A 15,204-nucleotide genomic window follows, 5' to 3' on the forward strand; every position below is an offset into this window, starting at 1 on the left:
CTAAGGCTACATAGTCAATATTTTAGGGCTTGTCTTCAACAGTGTGAGAGGCAGGTTGTCTCTTCCCTTACTACGCCCTTGCTTTAAGAAAGGGGTGACAGTTACTCTGGTTAAGCAGAGCTCCTGTTATACTGTGGTTAGCCCACATAACCAAACATAACTTGCTGTGAAGGATTTTCTTAGAGGCTGCTACTGAATGTGGGAATCCACTGAAGCACTGACTTGGATCATTTAGCATTTGACCTAAATTCTCAGTATCAGCAGAGAATGGCTGGCAGAGTTTGTTTCCTGTGCCCTGAAAGTTAGTATGCCCATTGCTACATGTAGGTCCTTTACATGTTCCTGTAGTTGGCTTTTTCACTGATTTTTTTTTATTGGTTGTTGGCTGCAGGCTAAAGCTAACTGGATGTTTGTCTTACTGCTTAGCCGCTACATTTTTATGTCTAATAATTAAACTCTCCCAAAGCAAAAAAGTCTGCTAAGCCCTAGCATTTCATTTTGGCCATCTGAATGGCAAGAAAAATCTGGTTAGCCCAGAAGTGATCATCCAGCCAGCAGTGAAGTGGCTTCTGGGTGCTCAAAGGTGTTTTAAGATGGGTAGGTTTGAGCTTGGGCAAGCAATAATTTCTTATGTGTGTTTCCGGAATTGGTTGGGGGGTGGAGAAAAGTTTTCTAATGATGTGTGTTTGCCTTATATCCCCTGAGACACAGGTGAGGAATGTGAGGGTCCCATTTGTGGTGGAATGAAAGCTGGGGTACTGTCCTGGGATATCCATTACTCTAGTTCTGATTCATCCAAACACACTCAAAAGGGAAATCCCTTGTTAAAATGAGAACGTGTGTTTTAAAAAATAGGTATTTGTTTTAATTATTTGGAAGGGTTCTTTTGGACTGTTGTGGTTGCTTTTATAACTTGAAAACAGAAGGGAAAGGCCTGGGGAGAACATCTCTGAAAAAGGACATTTTACAAGCCAGAAAATGGTGAAAGCAACCACGATCCTTCCTTGTTCAGATACCCACCTGCCTTGTAGCTAGGGAAAGCCAGGTGCACTGGCCTAAGATCACTGGAAGTTATTTTTGTTCACCTCTTACTTAGTGCTTGCTTAGACAAATTTGAATCCTGGAGTGTGATGAACAATCTTAATTTTTCCATTACCACTTCATGTCAGAATTAGAGCTCTTTGTTTATCCCCCTGCTGATAGATAGTATATGTCATATGTAGTCGTGTTCTTACGTATTTTTTTTACTTCCTTTAGAATGCAGAACAAAGCCAGTCACAAATTCCAAAGGAAACGGTAAGAGCTTTGTCTTTTCCATACTGGAAGACTCCCAAATGTTTTTAAATTGATATGGCACTTCTCCATCAAAGTTCCACAGAACCTCCTTTCACCTTATATACTGTAGATGGCTCTCTCTAGCTTTACATTTTAAATGCATTTTTCAATGTAATTTCAAATTCTGTCTGAATACTGCATACAATTCATTTATTCTGTACACTCAAGAGCTGTTTGAAATTACATCTTCTATACACAGCCAAGGCCTAAAGTTGGAATGATAAGAGTAGACTGCTTGGGTTACTTGTTGAAACTAATTGTTTAAGTCATGATTATATGAATGAAACCTGAGATACAAACACAGAAATTAGGCAGTTTAGATTTGTCTCAATTGCATCCTCATAACAAACCACTGTTTGTTAGTTCTTTTTAAGAATTTATAGGGAAGTAGTATAAAGTTTAACCCTTTGAGGGCTCCTAACAGTTTTGTGTGGGTTATGTCAGTGAAGCTGCATATTGTGGTTGTATAGTATTTATATACCACATTTTAGTCAGTGGGACAGGACCAGTGTTAACAGACATTATACTAAAATATGTAATAGTTTTTCTAAAACAGAAATTGGTTTTTTTCTGAAACACTAACAGATGACATAACAATAATATATTACCATAAAGGAATACTGTATCTTGGTTAATGGATTTTCAAGAAACTCCATTCAGTGAAGTCCCTGTTTCAAAGCTAAAAAATAGATTATGGAGAAATTGAGAGGATTCATGCTGGAATTTGAAATTAACTATGCTGCTGTAAAACAGAAGAAGCTTGTGTAGGTGCTTCAGAATGCCTTATGAACAATAGTGAGATGGTGACTGAGATAAAAAGAAAGTTAAGACTCTGTAAAGAGATATTTCACATCTTAGTGAAATATTCTATAGAGTACCTTGATTAATACTATTAATGTTTCAGGCCAATGGAATGTAACTGCTAACCTGGGTGTTTGAGTTGAATGTAGCAATACTCACTTTCATTGCTCCTGGTGTTCTTCTAGTCTAAAAGTTGTTTGCTAAGACCTCTGCCATCATGGGTTCATTGTTCCAGACGTGTCTGGTAGTATCTTTTTAGTACATTTCATAGTGCATGTATGTTTTATATTTGTAGTTTCTTATCACATATTGTGGATATGCAAAGCAATCAAAGATATGTAAAGCAATCAAAAGCAATCAAAGATCAAACCCAGGACAGTATTTCTGCCTGTAATTGAATATGATTGAAGATAATTTGTGAGTGTAGCCTTATAAATGTCCTGCCTTTAGGAGCTGAAATTCCACCCCCAAACCTCATTAAGATTAAGCAGGCTGCTATAGGGTATTTTTAAAAAGCAGTTATTAATCATTTGCAAAGTTAATGTTTTGTACCAGATTTCATGGTGAAATCTTTTCTCTGCAATTTTTCTGATTGACTTCCTGACTTCGTCTAAGAAATGGCGAAAAGAAAATAAGAATCTCTCATTTGTTTTGTATAGATGTGAGCTAAAAATTACTTGTTAACCAGGGGATTATGCAAGTGAATTAGGAAGCAATTGGACACATAACTGCCTAGTGAGGAAATAAAGCTAGAAACTTGGTCAATACAAAAAATTTTTGTGTGTTATGTCTTGCGTTTTTCATTCGCTGTGGAGTGGGATGTTTTTGTTATTTATTTGAAGGCTGAGAGCAACAGTGATCAATAGTAGGAAGAATAGGTCTCTTTAAATTTTCCTACTCCTAGTTGAGAATGAAAAATGGACTAGATGTGAAAGGTGTCAGAGGGTATTTATAATACACAATGCTTTTGGATTACATCTCTTTTTTCAATCTACTTTGCTTTGGATAACTGCGATATTCCAGCTCTACAAAACTAATTGTCCTCAGTTGCACACTAATGATAAAGTCATGCTTTTTTACTATAATTATTTTTGAAAGTATTTTTTCATCTCTTTCCTTTGTTCTCCTTGGTTCTGCTTCAATCTCTGTGTATTCCTTCTCTGTCTGCTTTTCAGGTCTTTGAGATTTCTAATCTTGCAATTTCTGTTTCTGTGCCTGCTCTGATCTTTGTGCTGTTAGTTGCAAGGTTTTAGTCTCCAAGTGTCAAGGACTTGAAAGTAGAAAGCAAAGCAAAAAACCCTATCAAACCAACAGTAAAAAAAAGCATGATGAAAGCAGTGAAGCTATAGAAATTAGAGAGAAATATAGAAACGAAATACGTATCTGTTTATAATTTAAAGGCAAAATGGTTGTGCTTTTGTTGTTGTTATTATATCTTTGTGGGGAAATAGATGAAAAATGCAATTTTGAAATGAAAAAAAGTAAAAAACAAAACCAAAACAAACCCTTGAAAATTGAAAACCTGAAATAAAACTTATGTTTAGATCCCAAAATATAAAGCCTAATTTATCAACACATTATTAACACTCAAGGGGTTACATCCATGTAACTGTCACTTTGACACGGTTTACACTACTATTGTAGCACTTGGATGTAGATGTCAGAATCTTCACGGATGTAATAAAAGAAAACCTTGAATTTTTTTTTTTCTTAATTTATTTGTTACCTAAAATCCTTGAGAGATTTTATTCCAACTACCCATATAGGAAAGCATATGACTGCATATTTTCCCCCTTGTCATAGAAACCAGATTCTCATATTCTCATTCTTGAACTTCCATACAGTGCATTTTTGTAACTTGCTAAGTGCAAGGAATTTAAGCTTTGCTCTTCAGTTATCCACGGGAAATGCAAGTTGCTAAAACAACTTCAGCTTCTATCCAGTAACTGTGCCCTGGTGAAAACAGTGCTGCTGTTTTTACCTTCTGTTCTGCTATAAAACAGAACAGGAGCTCCATTTACTCCTGATGCAATGAAATCTGTATCTTGGTTGAAAGATTTTTTCACCCAACCATGAGTTGTGCCATTTGTATAGCTGATGACAACATGGAACAGATGCACCTATTTCTAAACGTGGTGATTATTTGGAATGTAGGAGATTGACCGTAATATGAAAACTAGTAATTTATCATTATTACATTTCTGTTTCTAAGCATAATTATCTTAATCTTGTTACAGAGCATTGAAATGAACTGTTAATTATGCTATGTAAAACATCTGCCAATTAATTTTTTGTCATACTCTTTGAAAGTCAGTCGTGTTTCAGTAATATTTTGCTTCTACAATTGTGATTCACTGTTTGTTTCCTGAATTCAGAACTGGCAAGTTAGCATTCCTGTAAGCATAATGCTAGAAAAATAATAATTATCATAGAAGTATTTTCTAGGGAATGTTGTCTGTTGGTAAAAAGAAATTCAAAGTTTAGGGCTCAGGATTTCATTTCATGATTGTTGCATTCAGGAGCATGGGAAAGCTTCAGTTTTCTGTTCTCATTTGTTTTCATGTCAAATTGCTGTAAGTGAGCAGAATGTTATGAATTTTATGGAGTGCAGGATTCATAACAGTGACATACCCAGAGCTGTTGGTGTGTTGGAACAATATATACGTGTTTAGCAACCCTGATAGAAATTGCAAATGGGATTGCTTTTTATTTTCTTCTGAACTCAAAAATCTGATACCCCTGTTACTAAATTTCATTATGATCGCTCTGTTATTTCTGAAGCCAATGATAATGTCAAGGCTAAGCCTATCTGTTTTTTGGTTCAATTGCTGCTCTTGCCATAGAGTTTCCTGTGTGATTCTGAGCAAAATAGCCAGCTACACTTAATGCAAGTATTCATCACCTATAGGGATGGGATGATACCACTGTGTGGTCAGAAGCAATTTGAAAGAACTAATTTTTTTGTACATTTTTGTTTTAATTTTTTTGTGTGTGTTATGAATATGAGATACACTTGCAAATGCCTAGAAAGACATAGTTTATATTGATTAATGGATGGAAAATTCTTGAAGCTTAATCTTGGGCAAAAAAACCACTGTCACTGTTGAGCTTTAAGGTGGCAGTGTCCTGAGTGTGAATGTATTTGGTTTTTACTTTTGGTGAAAAGCCAATGGTATTAGTTCAAGATACATAGGTACTGGGTATGTATCCATGGCTGTTTTTCAAAAGCTGTACACTAAGTTCCCACCACTTCGTATATAGCATTAACACAGAACTTCAGTTTTTATAGCAGTTTTATATCACTCAATTTATGCTTCTCTTTTACACAGAACCTTCATTTTGAGAACAGTTTAGAGCTTTATCAGTTTCCATTACTGCAACAGGTGGTCCAAATGTCTGAAAAATTGAGCCAATTGGCTAATATAAATCTACACCAATAGTGGTGTTGATACCATGAGATACAGAGGGATTTTATGACTAGAGGAGAGGTCTGACTGATGATTAAGCTGATGCTGTTATTTCTTTCATGGTGTTTAGTAATACTGCAAATAAACTGGTGTTGATTATTTTTATACCTTTTTATCATCTAATGGTGAGAGGCAAAAAAGTGGTTACAATGATTAAAAGCCTTCTTAATGCTATTTGTCCAGGTTTCAGATTGTATTTTTAATGAAGTTATGAGATAAGAAGCACATCACTGGCCATATGAAAGAAAGAGGTAGTGCTTGTGTGATCTTCTGCAGGACATGGTTGTGTTTAGTTTTTTACCATAGAAAATACTCAAGTATTGAACACTGTCTTTTGGGACATTAATGAATAGAGCTGAGAAATTAATCCCTAGTGAATAATTAATACAACAGTTGAGTGACTATGTTTATCAATTAATTTCCTGGAATGTTCAGTGATAATCCATATGAACTTCTGTGTAATGCTGTGCTTGGGTCTGACCTGCAGGCTCATGGATTTGACTCTCATCTGTAGGTGATATAGCTGAGCAGTATGGCAGACCCAAGCTGGCTTCCCTCAGTGCCGTGGGGCAGCTGTAGTAGTTTTCTCAAAGCCGTGTTGATAGCCCTTACCCTTGCTGGCCAGCTGCTGGTGTTGTGCAAGGCAATGTATGGGTTGCTTCACTGCTGTTCTGTAACAGAGTTGCTTTAGTGCACCATTATAGAGGCATCCTGAGGGCACACTGGTGTACGTGCCATTATTCACCATTATACTATTTCCTACACACTGACCTTTTGTTATTTTGAATAACAAGAGTTGACTTTGTAAGGCATTTACAATTCAAACAAGAAATATGGAGAGAGTTACTGAAAGGGGTCACCAGGTCCTTTAGTTGGTCATCTGCTAGCACAGGCAATAGGGTCCTCGGGTTCTTTCAATGCTTATCCTAATTTGGGTGAGTGCAAAGTTCACATTGTTGCTTAAAATTCCTATTTCATATCTGAAAACTCATTGGTTGTGTGCAAAGCTGCCTTTTTTTTGCGCTGTTGGCTTTAAACTCTTCGTGTTGCTTCTTTCTTGCTATTAAATCCAAGGAAAATAGTGAAATGAAGAAGTTTGCCATGGGTGCTGGAAACACATCAGTCCCAGTGCTCTGTACAGGCATTGCCTCATGTGGAGTGTGTTTCTTGACACGGACTTCTACAAAGGCAGCGTTTCCACCGCCCCCCGACCCCTTTTTTTTTTTTTTCTTTGTGATTGGTTTTCTGTCACAGACACTCTCTTTAGTCTTTCAGGTCTTGCTCATCCCATAGGCCAGAGAGAATAAAGATTTTTAGGGAGCTGTGTTGGGCATTGAAGTTTCTCTTGAGCAAGAGATAGCACAGAGAGCTGTAGCTTTATAGACAGCTTTGGCAGAGCAGACACCTGCTCTGTATCTAATCCCTTGGTTTTCAATTCTCTAGGATAAGCATTTGTAAGGAAACAGAGCTAGCATTGCAATTGTATATTTCTTTCAGAATATACAGTAAGAGCACAAATTTTGAGTAGGACAAACACTTTGGAACCAGATATGTTCAAATATGTTCAGGATTTGGCCAGAATAAAGTGCAGTCATGGTAAAAGCAACAGACTAGTCCCTGTGTGAAATTCTGAGATGCAGAACCTGATCAGTTGGTACCAAATGTAGAATCTCATTCTGCTTAAACCAGTTTCTACAACATTCCTGATCAGTGTTAGTGTTAGGGAGAATAATGTTAGCATAGACAAGCAATGGCCTTCTTATAAAGATAAATAGCAAACATGTGGATGTACTTAAACATGGACTTTTGCAAAGCTTTGATTTTCATGCTAAATGAAAATCACATGCTAGAATTTTTGTGCTTTGGAAAACATTTAATTTTTTCCTAAACTATTTTTTAATCCATCAAAAACATGAAACTGAAGACATTTTTGAATGTGGAACATGTTTTTTGATATTAAATTAAATCCTTAAAATGAACATGACTGGAAATGTAACAGGCCTGTTTTGTAGTATTTTCATGAGCTGACATTTCTGCGTATAAATACGTACCAAAGTTAATCCACATGCAAGAAACTTTTCCTTGATGGGATTAGAATTAAAGCAGACCACGTTTCCCATAAAATCTCAGAATTCAGATGTAGTTTTTGATTTTTAGCAGCTGCTGTTTGATTTGAACAAGAGTGCAAACTTTGCCAGATGTGACATATTAACTTAGCTAATATGAATAATGAGTCTCAGTGTATACGTGCAAATAAGATTCATTAGTGCTTATCTAACATATGAGAGATATTAAAATACTTAACCTAGGAACAGCTAGAAAAAGAAAGCAAGCATAAGAATTCTAGTTGTTTAGTTGACTTAAACCATATATAATTTTATAACTAGGTAAGTAGATCCTTTAGGCCCTTATAATCTGTAATGCAACATGACTGATGAAAAAAAAAAGAAAGCAAGATAAAAGGCCTTTCTGTATTTCAGGAGGAATAGGGCTGGAGTGTGCATGTCACTATTGGATCAGTAGGCAGGATTTTCCCTGCTGGAGGTTCAGTTTAAAATCTGAACAGACTGCTGTAGTTATATTTATCTTTAATGCCTACCCATGGCGGGATGCATCAGCTCTCAGTTGTTCCTCCCGAGGAGAGGCCTCAACTGCAGTTAGAGAGGTGTGTTACAGGCCACTTACATTGCTCTGGTTTTAGTATCTCCAGCAGTAATACATTGATAACTTGTTCATAAGTTCTAAACATCATCCCCCCAAAACAGGCTTTGAGTATGGAGGCTGTTTTGGATCCTTAGAGCTCTTTGATTTTTATGTTCTATATTTCTATATGTGAAGGTGTATGATGATAGTCATCATCTTTTTATATATACCAGTTTAGAAGTTGGCCTGATTTGACAGCACCTAACTAGTAGGACAAAACCATTTGAGTAATCTCTGATATTAGGAATGTCTTTAGACAACAGCTAATTGAAATCTTCTTTCTCTTGTGTATATCATAACCATTTTGTTATAATAATATTAAGAAATTTTATTTGTTTTCCAATGTATAGGACTTAGGATTTCTTAGTAACTTTAACAGACTTGATGAGCTCTTACATCCATGGGACTTCAAACTCATCTTTTAAGAACTTGAAATTTGCAATCTGGACAAATTGGAAAAAGAGAAGACCCATTTGCAAGGCAAAATATTGATGGCTTAGCAAAATAATAATTAAACAGAGGCTAACAGTCTTAGGGCTGTGATGTTAAAAGGCTGGACACAACTGGATTTGGGGGCAAGTAAAGTGAATAATGTAGAAGGGGTCATTGGAGGCTCTGGGCAGGGTTTAGTCTATAGTTGCATAATAAATCACATGAATTTCATCATCTTGGTACATATAAGGGTGTGTTTGTATATGTACTTGCATATATAAGGGTGTGTTTGTATATACATGTGCATACAAGAGCCCTGTAATGTTCTCGTGGACGTGTCTTCATGTACATAATTTTGAAATACAGGTTGCCCTCTAAGAGTGGGGATGTAGAGCTTTCTTAATTGCTTCTGTGAAAGGAAACATAATCACAAAGTAACTTGCAGGCAAGTTTCAGTGGCTTACAGCTGCTGAGAAGACAGCATGTCTAAGCTTGCAAGAGAATGAACTTCCCTGGAGAGAATGCAGCCGGATTTGTAGCTGCAGTGAGCCACTTTGGAAACCTGTCCCAGCTTGATTGAAAATTGCTTCCTCCATTAGGTGGGAGGAGTTTTTCTTTGCTGTTAGCTTTCTTTTTTCACCCATCTCAAGCTTCTTACTCACCAGCTGAACCCTGATGAGATTTTATAAAAAGTCCCATGCAAGAAATTTCTTTATAGTATTTAAAACACAAGAACAAGGAGGAGCTGCTGTTACTAATATGATTATTGAGCTTTTAGTATCAAGGTCCATTTTAACATTGTTTATAAAAGTAAATCAGGTTTTACAATTGGATCAAAAAACAATGTTATGTTGAGGAGAAAAATAATTACCCCCCTGTTTATTGTATGGTGTTTTTTTCTAATCCCAATTATGTATCAAAGCACTGCCATAAATTCTCTCTTGCCAGAAAGTTACAATATATTTATTTGCAATTAAAAAGAGAAAAAAAATTATCTCAAATGTCATTTAGCATAAATTGATGCTAAGTATGAATTTGAAGGTAAAAAAGTCACCTACATATTTGTTGGATTTTTCTTACAAGTCACATTCTTGAGCTTCATTCATCCAGCTGAAGTTATTTGAGATGACCTTTTCCTTAGCTGACTCTGTCTGAAAAGAATATTGTTCTGCTGTTAATTGTTGTGGACATAGTGTGTGAAATGTCTTAAGGGAGTTGAAATTTGTTGTTCATGGCTCACAGAACATAATTTTGCTTGCATGTTTACTGTTGGCCTGTCAAAATATATGAAGGGATAAATTTCTCCCACAGATCAACTAATCATGAAAATAGTGTTGAGGTGTTTGATTGACATGGGAAAGCCGTTAATTTAGAGTGTATCAAGATCAAATGGAACTTATTGCAATTAGGAAGTGATTGTGTTCTCGGTTGACATTTTTAAATGCTGCATTTTAGATTTTTCTGCATCTTTATGCTGTCTCATGGATGTATTAAGGAATTTCTGTGATTTGTTACATTTACGTACTTAATGTTCAACACAATTTCAGTGCAAATTTTACTTTTTTATAATGGCTGATACTTAACTGACTGGGGCGAATTGCTCTACATACAATGTTTCTATACTCTTTAGGGCTTTGAAAAACAAAAGATTCAGCCAGTCTTAGGTTTTGTTGGCTTTTTTGTTTGGTTTTTGTTTTACAACTTTGGTTCAAGCTATTATGGCATAAAGCTAAAATTTTCCTGCTTATTTCTCTGAGAATGGCTCCCTTATGGCATGCTTAGATATTCCTGATCACTAGCTAGTTCTGCTCCAAGGGTTGTATGCATGAAGTTGTATTCAATATATCATATATAGTAAGACTCTATTTGGTACCATGGTGTGACACAAATGTTTAGGTCTGTACCTTCATACCCATAGTCACTGAGTCTTAGTGTTATTCTTGAAAGCCACGTTTTTCTCTTAAGTATTCTAGGCAAAATTGTGGGATACTGAAAGGAAATGTTTGTTCTCTCTGTTACATTCTCTTTTTAAAATTTATATTCAAGCAGATGGTACTGACAGACAACATACAGATTCTAAGGGGCAAAAGGATTCTCATGTCCCTAAACTTTCAGACACAGATATGGTGGTGAAATAGCTGGCTTAGGTAGACGAAACTGTGGATACCTGCTGAAGTCCCTAAAGCAATTTAGTCTGAAGTCAGTTATGGTATTTTTTTATTTTGCATGCATTGAGCAATTTTTTCATAGTTTCACTGCTGTTCTGGAGCTGAGGCTGCTTTTTGTGGTTTTTTTCACTTGCCTCGTCTACTCATGTGCAGCTAGTAAGGAGAAGTTTCCTCCAGGTTTAGGTCTTAATTATCACCTCCACACTCAAGTGTCTGTAGCTTGATATCAGCATTAGATCTTTTCCTTATTTAAGACTGTAGAAAATAAAAGAAGCCTCACAAGAGGAACAGTGCTGAGCTGATAATGCAGCTCTTTGGTCTTGCTGAAAGGAATTAGTGTAGAGACCATTAGCCCGGTCCTTGGGGATTTTTATTGAGATTCTCTCTCCAATTGACCTTTTGGCCTATAAAGGTGCACCCTAAGGGAAGGGCTGTGCAGGGAAGCAGGTTAGTTTTCTGCCCTTGAAGGGAGATGGCTGTGACTGAAGTTCTTGCTTTTTTAGAGCATATAGAAAGGACTGTTAGAGGGGGAGGATTAATTGTAAATTTATGATAGCATTAATAAAGAAAAATCCAATAATCTTATGTGCTTTCTTGGATTACCCATACATCCTACCTTGGCTTTATCAGCCTTTTGGTTCACAAGCTTTTATTCCTACAATTTATTAAGGAATATGAAAGTGGTCAGTGTTACAGAAACTAAAAGGCAATGTTCATCTGTCTTAGATTGTTCTATTCTGCAGCCACCTGGCAAAAGATGCATCTCAAATGTATGCTGTAACTAGTGCTCTTGTGACCCAAATGGGAATATAAGGCTAATAATTTCCCCCAGATTGGGAAATACTATTAAGATTGAGTATTTTTTCCATAGACACAGTGCATCTTTCCGTTCCTGACAGCTAGCACAGCTGATTTGCGTGGCCAAGGGATTTTTGAACAATAGGATTCATAAGTGGGACAGCTTAGCCATGGCACTTGGATAAGGGGTGTTAATATTTTTTTTCATTTTAAATTAGTGAAGCAGTGGGCTTTTTTATAAACAAAAGATGTGTGTGGACAAGCAAATAGTGTCTAATGTAAGGGAAAAATGCTGGTGAACACATTAAGGTTCATGCTTTTAATCAAGTGGAAAAAAACAGAGCTCCTGTTTTTCTTCCCTCCACCTTCTTTCTGGTTCTCTCAGCATCTGACTGCTTTCCCATGTGACATTTTCACACTACATTTCTAGGTCAGTGGTGACACAACTAACATGCTTGTGCCCAAATTGATCATCTCAGCTGCTGTACTCCACATGGCTTTCACATCCATCTTTACCGAAGTCTGTGACTGGATTTCAGAAGAGCCTGTCAGCTTTTTGTATTTCCTCAGGTCTTAAGAAACAGGGATGGCTTTGCAGGCACATGTTAGCTTCTCGTGTTTTGTTCTGCTGCAGGTATCTGGGAGTAGGAGAAAAATAGGAGTTTTCTTTTCAAATGATGAGGGTGACTTGAGTAAAGTCAGTATAAAATAACTGTCAGTAAGGGAGGTAATGCAAAGGGAGGTAATTAAAAAAAAATTGGCCAGATTAATTCTTCCAGAGAAGAACTTTTGACTGTTGGACGTTACTGTGTGCTGTCTGGTGGACGTTCTCGTGATGTTCCTCCTTCATGTGGGAGAAAAAACAAAACAAAACAACTTCATTTTTTGTAGTTGATAAGGCAATAACCAGAAGTGGTTATAACCACTTTGTTATAACTGAAAGATAGTCAAAGAGAAGCAGACAATGTCTACTTCAGGGAAGAAGGATGGTGAATATCTCACTCTTGTTCCTCCTTTGAGCAGGAGCCTCTTCTGTGTAAGCACCACTCATCGGGCCTGACCAATGTCTTTCCTGGGTGCTGTGCCCAAGTCTGCTGCCCTGACAAGTGCCAGTGCTCTGTGGGGACAATCCAGGACCTCTCTCCCAGCTTGCTGCCACCCCAAGCTCCACATGAGGGGAAGCAAAAGACCTGTGTCCTGTGCCTGCACAGCTTTTGGGTGCCTGGAAGTGTCACTGAGCATTTCCTTACCAGGGGCACTGACAGGGCTGAGACTAAAATTTCTGGTGTTCAAAACATGAAATAGTCCTAGCCAGGTTAAAGCTGGGTATGGAGGGCATGGAGGGCAGCTAAGAACCAAGGATGGGAGTAAGAGGACAGAGCTGAAGGGCAGAGCTGGGAAAGACAGGGAAGGTGTCATGCAGAGCTGGATTTGATGCTGAGCCTGGCAGTAGCAGAGAGATCTCCTGTTGCAGATCTCAGCTGTGTCATTTTCTGTTTTTTGTAACACAGCTAATTTTAAACAAATTGAGGTGAACGAGTAATTTTTTAATTTAATTTTCTTGCACTTAATTTCTCCCCATGACTGCAAAGCTACCATAGATAATGATGGTATTAAAAAAATTTGTGGGTTTGCAAGTAAGAAAGTACATCTGATGCAGCTCTCTTTTGGCTAATGAAATAGCAGCATACGTGTGAGTTGGTATTAATGGCATATCCAGTAATGACACACGATTCAATTATTTTACTAGACACAGAAGCACTTAGACATAAATATATTTCTGAAATTAGGCATCAGCTGGAGGTGATTGAAAATACACTATTTGCGCATGTTTCTTCAAATAATTACTGTGGAAAATATTGTGGCATTGTAGTTAAAAGCAGGTTTTTTTCATGCTAATAGCTGAGGGAGAGAATTCCCAAAGAGCAATTCTCTTCTATAATCCCATGCTAATCTTCTTGACAGAAAGCAGAAGAAGAGGAGCTTGTCCTCACACCTGATGGCACCAGGGAATTCCTGACCTTTGAAGTCCCACTGAATGACTCTGGATCAGCTGGACTCGGTGTGAGTGTCAAAGGAAACCGGTCAAAAGAAAACCATGCGGATTTAGGAATCTTCGTCAAGTCCATTATTAACGGTGGAGCAGCATCCAAGGTGAGAGGACCATCTGGGTACCTTTGTTTTCTTGAGTTATCTGTAGTAACATTTTTTTTTAAATAACCACAGATTCAAAAATAATGAGGTGGCCCTGCAAGTAGCATTTTCCACTTAGACTGTTAAAGGTAACGTTTAGATTTCTACACTCATGTTTGCATCTTCCAGGATTGAAACAGACTTTACAGATTCTCGGAAAGGATACAAGCAATCTCTGGTAAAGTTCAATTAGTGTGCTATTTGTGCAAACAGATTATGATGGTAGCTTGCAGTGTAAATCTATAATTGGAATAGACATTTCTTTCAGTGGCTGCAATGGAAGATACTACACTAGGGTTCATTGAGCCATAAACTCTTGGAAGTAAGCATAGTGGTTTGATTATTTTTCTTTTGTTGTTGTTGTTTTTTATGTATTTTTTTTTGTTAATCTCCACCACATTAAACTTCTTTTGTTGGTGGTTTATGTAATGAACTGCAATCTTTCCCTTTCCAGGATGGCAGGCTTCGAGTGAATGATCAACTAATAGCAGTAAATGGAGAATCATTATTGGGCAAAACGAATCAAGATGCTATGGAAACTTTGAGGAGGTCTATGTCTACTGAAGGAAACAAACGAGGAATGATTCAGCTTATTGTGGCAAGACGAATAAGTAAATGCAATGAGGTAATATGCTTTTGGTAACAGGACTGGTAGTTTTTTTGTGTTCTAGATGTCGTTTCCTCCGAGACCTGGAAAATAAGATTTGAGAATCCAAAGAAAGAGATGATCTGAATTTCAGTGTTAGACATGCTAACTTTATTACCAATCAATAGAGTTTTTCGTTTGAGTATTTTCATCAATGAATGACAGGAAACACTGAATAAAACTATATTGATTTTGTAATTGGATCCCACTGTTTACGTGATTTTTGTTCTTTGGAGTTTTTTATGTAGGTCTATTGAATCTTTTCCTTATAGACTTAGTGTTAACTGACCTGCTGCTTTTTCACTTTCAGTTTTTAATTAAGACTAGAGCTCTTACAATTTATTATTATATTTTATCTAAGCAATTAAAAGTTCCTTGTAGAGATTCTGCAACACTTGATGCAAATAATCCTGTAGTTTTGGATTTTAAATATGTTATATCTTGGCCTTCATTGCAGGGAAGCCTGAAATACTGATTCAGGGTGAAGTAGTTATTTCTTTTCTTATGTTATTTGTAGCTTCTGTCTCCTCCACTGGGCTGTTAATGTATTAATGTTTTGAAACATTTTCATAATTTCTAATAGTTTATCTTCTAGATGAAGGTAAACAATGCTATATAGTAGAAATATGTGGGCATATACTGCTGAGAACTGCAGATGCTG

The 15,204-nt window shown here is 36.9% G+C and overlaps 1 protein-coding gene across 24 annotated transcripts in view; it reads left to right on the forward strand.

Annotated features, from left to right (window-relative positions):
• PARD3 (par-3 family cell polarity regulator) overlaps positions 1–15,204 on the forward strand; it is a 438,795-nt gene that overhangs the window by 248,281 nt on the left and 175,310 nt on the right. For 17 of the 24 annotated variants that reach the window (XM_071734825.1, XM_071734818.1, XM_071734834.1 and 14 more), the window contains 3 exons: positions 1,258–1,296; positions 13,670–13,858; positions 14,352–14,522. In XM_071734825.1, the coding sequence (XP_071590926.1) occupies positions 1,258–1,296; positions 13,670–13,858; positions 14,352–14,522 (399 nt within the window). The remainder of the gene's footprint in view (positions 1–1,257; positions 1,297–13,669; positions 13,859–14,351; positions 14,523–15,204) is intronic. The other 7 variants (XM_071734820.1, XM_071734843.1, XM_071734821.1 and 4 more) reach the window with 1 other exon arrangement.

The sequence above is a fragment of the Heliangelus exortis genome, chromosome 2 (genome assembly GCF_036169615.1).
Source record: "Heliangelus exortis chromosome 2, bHelExo1.hap1, whole genome shotgun sequence".
Classification (NCBI taxonomy): Eukaryota; Metazoa; Chordata; class Aves; order Apodiformes; family Trochilidae; genus Heliangelus; species Heliangelus exortis.